The sequence below is a fragment of the Dipteris shenzhenensis genome, chromosome 12 (genome assembly GCF_047967505.1).
Source record: "Dipteris shenzhenensis isolate YYH24624 ecotype China chromosome 12, Dip_SZ_1.0, whole genome shotgun sequence".
NCBI lineage: Eukaryota > Viridiplantae > Streptophyta > Polypodiopsida > Gleicheniales > Dipteridaceae > Dipteris > Dipteris shenzhenensis.
Window position 1 is genome coordinate 23,745,332 of NC_141607.1, and position 8,255 is coordinate 23,753,586.

General features: G+C 41.2%; 1 protein-coding gene across 1 annotated transcript; it reads left to right on the forward strand.

Moving 5' to 3' along the window:
* Positions 1-1,257: 1,257 nt before the first annotated feature.
* On the forward strand, positions 1,258-2,855 carry LOC147896001 (GDSL esterase/lipase At4g10955-like). Its single transcript, XM_087382891.1, has 2 exons — positions 1,258-1,485; positions 1,738-2,855. Exons 1-2 carry the CDS (start codon positions 1,406-1,408, stop codon positions 2,723-2,725), a joined length of 1,068 nt encoding a protein of 355 aa, XP_087239017.1. The 5' UTR covers positions 1,258-1,405; the 3' UTR covers positions 2,726-2,855.
* The last annotated feature ends 5,400 nt before the right edge of the window (positions 2,856-8,255 follow it).

Below are 8,255 nucleotides of genomic sequence, written 5' to 3' on the forward strand. Positions count from 1 at the left end.
CAGCATGAAAAATAATTTGAGCACAATTGAGCGCTTGTGCCGAATTAGAAATACAATGATAAACACTCAAGAGCTCAGCTCACAGCAAGCTACATATATCATTTGTTACTATTGCTGTCTAACTCATCACAACAATTCACATTTATCAACATTAACTTCCGAGAAGACAAGGTATTGCTATTAAAGTGCAAAACAAACTTGTAGTGCTTGGCAGATGGTGACACGAACATCTATTACAATGATATCATCCAAAGTACATCAACCACTGTCCATCTTTAAGAACTATTTGCCTAGCAGACTACGCAAGCAAAGCTTGTCAACTGCCGGGGTCAATGGAGCATTCATCCTAGCTATTGGATCAAAAAACATTCATAATGGGAATGAGTGCCGCTTTGTGCGACCGGCAACAAACGGTATAACAGAATGGAAAATCAATGAATCGCAATCAGTGCCACATTATCACTGTTGGATGCATGTCAACTCATTAAAGTCTCCCACATGCTCGCGACTCACGTCCCTACTAGGCCGTTCGATTCAAGAAAGATCTAACATGCCATAGTCCATGGCGACTCACGCCTCTATTAAGCCATTAGATCGAAATAGGATCTAATGGCAAAACACATGCCAAACTCGCCAATGAGCCACGCATCACACAATCACTCGAACTGCGATAAAATAGGCGAAGAAAGCGTTGAAACGTGCCCACCCCCACCTCCTCTCATCCCTTGAAAGTCAAAAATCTGATCGGATCGCCGATCGCAAGTGGAAACTAGGGCAACCGACTTCCGACCTCCAGCCAATCGCTGGTCACTAGGGATGGGCTCCTGGAGTAGATTCCATTCTCGTTGGCCTTTGGGGGCAGGGAAAACAACCAGAATGATATTCAATCATTCATAAGGCCTGCCCAAGATAAAAAAAGTAAACAAAAAGAAATCCACTAAAAATGGTGTGAAGGAAGAGGAGATAAAGGGGGGGGAGAGAGAGAAGAAAGGTGGAGATAGCGTGTAAGAAGACTTGAGGAGATAAAGAAGGGAAGAGAGAGGAGAGAGAGAGGTGAGACAGAGAGAGAAAGTCAACCACTTTAAAGTCTGCATTAAGTGAATGAAGAGGAGAGAATAGGAAAAATGCACTTTCAAAAATTCAAGAAATGCCTAATTTCTGTTTTGCCAAAATCTCAGAGTTGCATTAGGCAGACCAAAAAAGTTTATGTTATTTGAGAAAGGTCAAAGAAGAAGGACTAAATCGGAGACGCTGAGGATCAAGGAACCTTCGCATCCACAGACTCTCTCTTGGAATAAAAGGATTATCGGTTATCCCACACCCGCCTCCCTTGTGCTCCTCCTGCTCTTCATCGTTCCTCCTCCTCCTCCTCCTGCTCTGCTCTTCTCGCCTTGCTTTGCTTGCTATGAAAGCCACCATCACCGACCTTGACGTCTTCGAGCTCTCTGGCCCGACCCTCCTTGCTCAGTCGCCTGGACGAACTTGGTAAGATCCATTCCTTCGCAGCACTTGGTTTGACGTTTTGTTAGACAATGTGAATGATACAGCGCCGTTTCTGATCAATTTCTCGCTGAACAAAACTGTGAGATCGCTCTGTGTGTGTGAGAGAGAGAGAGAGAGAACTACAGAGAGGCGTTGAGGGGTGAGGGGAGTTGGGGCGGTTGAGCAGGGGACGTGGCGAGGTAATGGGCTGCACCCGACCTTTTCCCTCACAAGGATTATGCCGTTTCTGTGCAGGTCCAATGCCGATTACAAGCGGGCAGCCTTGGCTTGCCTCGTTTCTGCAGTTTACGCCATGGAGAAGGATAGAACTCTACAGAAATTGGGACAGACTCCATTAGCACCGGCCTGGTGTACTCCGTTCAAGTACAAGCCCGTGAAGCTAATAGTTGAGGAAGGAGGTGAGCAAATTGTGGGAGCAGTTTTCAGATGGAGCAGAAGATTATCATGGCTAAGATGGGCAAGCGCTCCGAAAGTTGTGGTCGCCTTCCGAGGAACGATTCCAGACGGAGATACGCTGAGGATAGATCTGACTGCCGATTTGTTCTTCACAATGCAGCAGCTACACACGACCTCCAGATTCAAGTCTGCTCTTGCGGAAATCAAGCAAACAATCGTCGAGAACGGCGTGGAGAACGTTTGCATCACAGGCCACTCTCTCGGCGCCGCTCTCTGCCTGCTCGCCGGACGAACTCTAGCTCTCGATTACGGATACTTCGTCGACGCTCAACTCTTCAATCCGCCTTTTCCCTCGTTGGCCCTGGAGAAATTGTGGTTGCAGAAGGTTCACATGGCTGCTACAGCAAGGCTTGCTGCCATGCTCCACGACGATAAAACCCAAAAGGAAATCCAAAGCAGTTTCCATGCTTTGGAGAAGTGGCGTCCTCATCTCTACGTCAATGTCCATGATCCGATCTGTTCTTCGTACGTGGGTTACTTCTCCGGCCGGCACTACCTGCTCGAAAGTGGCGACAGCAACTTGGTGCTACTCGCAGCTCCGCTTTCTCTGAGAGCACTTCTCCAATCGGTGTTCGGGGAGGCCAAGCCGTATCATCTCATCCCTTCTGCTCATCTGCACATCGTGAAGGGGGGCTCCAGGACGTTTATGAAGGCACATGGCATGTCTCAATGGTGGTCTAAGGAATATGAGATCGAAGATCTGGTCGAGAATCTGGACGTGAAAGAATTTGCAGAGCTTGTCAGCCATCAGCAGACTGCATCATGAATTTACCGAGTTTGATATCCAGATCTTAAATTCTAATGCGAAATGGGAGCAGAGATTTCCATCCACGATATCTATGATCAATCACTGTGTATGATTGATAGATTCCCATCAAGTATATACTCCTGTGAAGCTTCTTATACAACCAGCTATATTTGCAGCTCGATGTCAAGAGATCGGGTTGATTCTGCAGCTCCAACCGAGAAGTTCAACCTATGTTCCTGACGATTTTCTTCTCCGTCGCTGATCTGGAACTGTTTTTATTTGGAGCTTCATTTCAGCAGATCTGATATAGTTCGAGGTGAAATTCAAATTTCGTTTTCCATTGCTGCAGTGGAGAGTAGGACGGTGCCTTGGAATCTTGAGTGCATTAAGAAGCATAAAACAGGCATGTTTGAGGTTGAGCTTTGAATTTGGCCCCAAGACATGGTGTCCACTTTCAATACTGGGCCAGAAGAAAGTTAAGAGAGAAGGAACAGGAGCACGGATCTTCCGTCTCCAAAACATAGAATGGTGAACTTCAAAGTATGTAAAGATAACGAGGAATAATACATTCCTATTCCTGACGAGGGAAGGCTGGAGATCAAGGTTCCGTGGGAAATTTTGCATTGATCACAGATAGAGCAAGCATAGATCTGAATTATGCTTAAAGTTCTCTTGATTGTTATTTCCAGGATGGTGCTCTCTACAAAACCGATCGAGAGTGGTCCGATCGCTATATGAATACAAGAGGACAGTGTGGGCGGGAGAGAAGACTCTCAACTTGCTCTAAAGACCAAAATGCAAGGAGCTGCAGATTTTGACACGATTGTAAGAGACTCATATCCATGGAATGAATCTACCTAGGAATCACTCGAAGCTACTTCCCATTTACAACCCAGAAGTCGTTGGATGAATTGTATTTCACTACGTTGATTTCGTTTGTCTCTCAGCTTCTTTTTTTAATAAATAATAAATATGCCGGATTTTATTTCAGAAAAAAGAGGGGGGGTCACAAAGAGATCCTTTACAAAAATGTGGCCAAAAGTAGGGGCTGGGCCCTAGGCATGGGCTATGGAGCCTTCTTACAATCCTACTAGAGGAGGCAGCCAATATCCCTAATATTCTAACTAACAAGAGCCTGTGAGCCTTCTATACTCTTAGTTGCATCCAGCAGGATAGATTTAATGTACGCATTTAGCATGGGTTCTCTGCCTCCGGGGCCGGGGTTATCTCCTTATTATCCAAATGGCATAGCATGCTGCCCCTATTATGAAAGGCTAGCAAGCCTTAAATGTTGACGGGTAGCCATAGGTATCCCCCAACATCACCAACTTCAAGTTATTGGTTAACTAGAGAGACGACATAAGCCCAGTCTTCTTGATAGCTGGTTCGATCCTTGACCATAGTCGCCTCAACACCGGGTAGCATTGGATCAAGTGGTGTACATTCTCAACTGTGCTACCACATAAGGGACACAGTGGATTAATATCGAATCTCTTAGCTAATTTGGCCGTTACCAGTAGCCATTTACTGATAATTTTCCATAGAATGAAGTTGGTTAAGAATGTCTCTCTCATCAGCAATTGGCTACCAAGGCTGGCACAAGTCTCTCATCTTGTCATGTTTCCTTCGACATTGGTTGAAAATACTAATCCATAAGACTATTGTTTTGGGCGAAGCTAAGTTACTCTTTGTAATAACCAGAATTTTTTAAGAACTCTAGCCTAAGCTCTCACCTTGTAAACTTTACTTCATGTCGGTGCCGCCAGAAAACAATGCTAATGCTCAAAAATGCCGTGATGGAATGGCGATATAGATCCAGATGGTGAGCGACATGAGCATCCTTGGCCAAAAGATCTATCTGTTTCGAGCAGAAGCGCATTGATGCATGTTTGCATTGCTTGCAACTCTACTATACTACCAAGGAAGGTATAACCTCTTCTACTAGTACAATCTCCATGGAGTTTACCGGTATCAGAGCACTGGTATGGTTACAATGGTGTGTGGACCAGGTTAGCAATGTTTTATAGAGCAGGGTCATCTTGGTATGTAATTGGCTCCACAAACAAAATTGCGCAATTGTAGAATGTGGCATTTTCTAAAGAACCATCTGATTCCTTGACCAAAATTGCTCAAAATCCAATAATAAGCCCTTTGAAATAGACAACCATACCAATTTGAAGTAAGAGCTTTCTCATATGGATAGTCATTTTGTTGAGTGGCACACATTTTTGTTTATCCTTTAAGTCTCATAGTAGTTAATAAAAGCTCACAGTTGTAGTGCATCACTCTCGTACTCCGACAATCCATTCCATAAAGTCGAGGAAAAGAGAATCAAACAAGGTGCTGAACCCAATTCTTGTAAATCACTTCATACTTTTGGGCATCACACTTCGCACTTTCGAAGTGTGACCATATATATATTATGGTGTAGATGCAATGCTTGTCATCAAGTGAATATTAGAATTAATTGTTTTGTAAGTTTGTCAACTAGATTTGATTTCACATAGACAAAAATGCATCTCATTAGGCATAGGTGGATGGAACAGTTTAAGGCCCATTAGATCGTCTTTAATGTAAAAGTAGAGACAGTGACGATTACTTCTCAATTTCGAAGTGTGACAAGATATTTTCTATTGTAGATGCAATGCTTGTCATTGAGTGAATATCAGAATTGTTGCTTTGGAAGTTTGTCAACTAGGTCTAAGTTCACATAGGTTCTCATGTCATAAATGCATCTGGCCAGGCATAGATGAGTGGAACACTATAAAGCCCTTTAGATCGTCTTTAATATAAAAGTAGGGATAGTGACAATTGTCAATCGCATCATTCTTTTAATCATCCCTTTAGATGGATGGAACACTATAAAGCCCTTTAGATCATCTTTAACATAAAAGTAGAGACAGTAACGATTGTCAATCACATCATTCTTTTAATCATCCATCGGCGCCCATGTATGTGCAATGTCGGCTAGCCTAGGCTACGATTTCAAAAGTCAAATCTAGTACTGCCTTAAAACTACCTTGTGAAAAAAATCTTACTGTGAAACTACACTAAGTTGTCACACTTCCATCTGTTAATATACAAAGGTACCAAGAAGCTCGATGGGAGGTTGAGAAGCTTATGCACTCTCTACTTACTTGTACTTTAGTCAAAGTTCATTGTTTGCAACTAGCAAAGGCTATCATGGATGTCCCTACGTTTCTATTTACATTAAGCACCTATGCTATCCCAGTAAGTTTGTTCTTTTAACAAGTTTTTGGTCTTCTAGTAAATCTTATATAGTATTGAAGATTGTTTTGTTAAGTGTTCTTTTCTCTAGTTCTAGTTGGTTGCTTGTCATCAGTGTGTTGCAATTTACTTTATCATATCAATGTGGGAGTCAAGATGTATATCAGTTGATTGTATACGAGGTCTATTTATGGATTTCAAGCATGGGATTTTTGGAGTTATTTCTTATTCCTCATGCTTATGTTATAACTTATGTGTGTGTTTGTGTATGTACTCTATTGTTGTTTTTGTCTTCTTGTTTAAGTTGGATTCTACTTCATTGGGTTTGGTTGTTTTCACAAGGTTTTGCTCATATGGTATATTGAAAACATAGAAATTATTACCAATAATGGTTGATCATTCAATATCTACAAATTAGAATGTTCCTACTCATAATTCTCATAGATGCAACTTCTATGTCATGTCACAAATTATCAATATACAACAAGTGACTGCCTATTTGACACTTTAAAGTTCTAGACACAAAAAAATTTGACAACAGCCCAACTTCAAACTGCAATAATCTAGCACTTCATTATATGCTTGCATAATAATGCAAAACAAGCAATAGGGTCATGCACAATCACGTGTACCCAATCGCAAAACTATTTTAAGGGAAATTTTGGGGCAATGATGTGATGTGCTAGTGGGCGATATTTTGAATTTCGAGTGGACTCACGCTCTCATCAAAAAAATTTCTGACGTAATGATTGCCTTACTAGTAGAATAATGAGATGCAATATGTCAAAACTTGCTATTTTGAACATCGCAAAGCTCGACATATGTCAATACATGAGCAGTTCTACCCTCGTTCACATAGTCTTTTTGTTGCATCTTTGTGCATTAGATTGTTGTCCATAGTCTTTCCAGCCATCTACCTGCAACTCACCAATTTTCATCTACTTGCAGCTTGCCACCTGTCATCTACCCCGTAGCTCGCCACTTATCATCTATGCAAAACTTTTTCGAGATGATCTAGATTCGTGACCACCGTGTTAACATTGGCTTGATGTGATCACCATGTTGGTTCTTGGAGTTATTTTAGGGTGGATGAAGTTATTCCTAATTAAACTAAAGAAAATGTATTTACCTTAATTGGCTGGGTCACGTCAGACCAGCATTAGAGTCCCACAATTATTCATATATTTTGTAGAAAGGGATCCCCTTTCTTAATTTATATTCTTAGTGTGCCATCGAGAAGGCTTAAAACCAGCCCAGTGGTTGGAACATAATATTGTTATAGTGTAATGAGAGTGCGATTAATAGTTTAAAAAACGTAATTAAAAGTTTATCCTAAATGAAGAAAAATGTATTTCTTTGTACAACTACCGCGCTGGTTCTATTTTAGTGTGGGTTGCAATTAATCCTAAACCAAGGAAAATGTATTCCCTGGCAACCACGGCACTAGTTCTTGGAGCATTCTTGGAACTATTTCAATGTTGCCTTGCAACCAGTAGTTAGATGGCAAGAATGTTTCACATTTGGAAATATGAGACCGGACGGTGTTCATGAAGGTGTAGAAAAGGAATCTACTCTACGAAGAAATTATAAAGGATCTCAGTAGAACCTTTAAGTACTTTGGCAAGAAGCTTGAAACCATTAGACATTTCTCATCTCTCGTTAAGCAATGAAGGTCTGCAATTTCCTACCGACTTAGGAGGTAGTATCTCCTCCATTGCTATACTTAAAATTTTTTTATTTCTCTTAATACAATTTTGTTTTAGACCACATTAAAAAAACTCCCATATCTTTTATTATTGTTCCTACAAGATCAACCTTTACAGTTAAACCAAAAAAGTATAATCCTTGTTATTAAATAAGAGCCAGTTCACGTGGGGGGCTTCCCTTTTCTGAGCCTAAACCCTCGAGCTTTGACCTTGCATTGCCAAGACATCTTCAAAAAACAGCCACCCAAACTACTCTTTCTTGGAAAAAGGGTGAAATATATGTCCTTTCAAGGAAGTACCCAACTGTGTGCAATGTGAATCTTGAAGTCTTAGAGTATTACCCAAGTCCAAAAATCACCCTTTAATATTGCAATTATCATAGGATGTCTCTGGAATAAGATGAGTCCTAAACTCGAATCACGTACTCAAATTTGTGTGTATGTGTGAAAGAATAAAATTTTATACATGCATTATACTTTTGTCTAGTACCTATAAATTATGATAAAAGAAATACACACACGAGAGAGAGAGAGAGAGAGAGAGAGAGAGAGAGAGAGAGGACTTTAGATTAATACTCTTAGGTCACAAGTGATAACAACATCGTGTTAATTTTC

Coding starts and splice junctions, on each gene's coding strand:
- LOC147896001 (XM_087382891.1), top strand. CDS start 1,406: ATGAAAGCCACCATCACCGACCTTGACGTCTTCGAGCTCTCTGGCCCG. Junction 1,486..1,737: donor CAGTCGCCTGGACGAACTTG/GTAAGATCCATT, acceptor GTTTCTGTGCAG/GTCCAATGCCGATTACAAGC.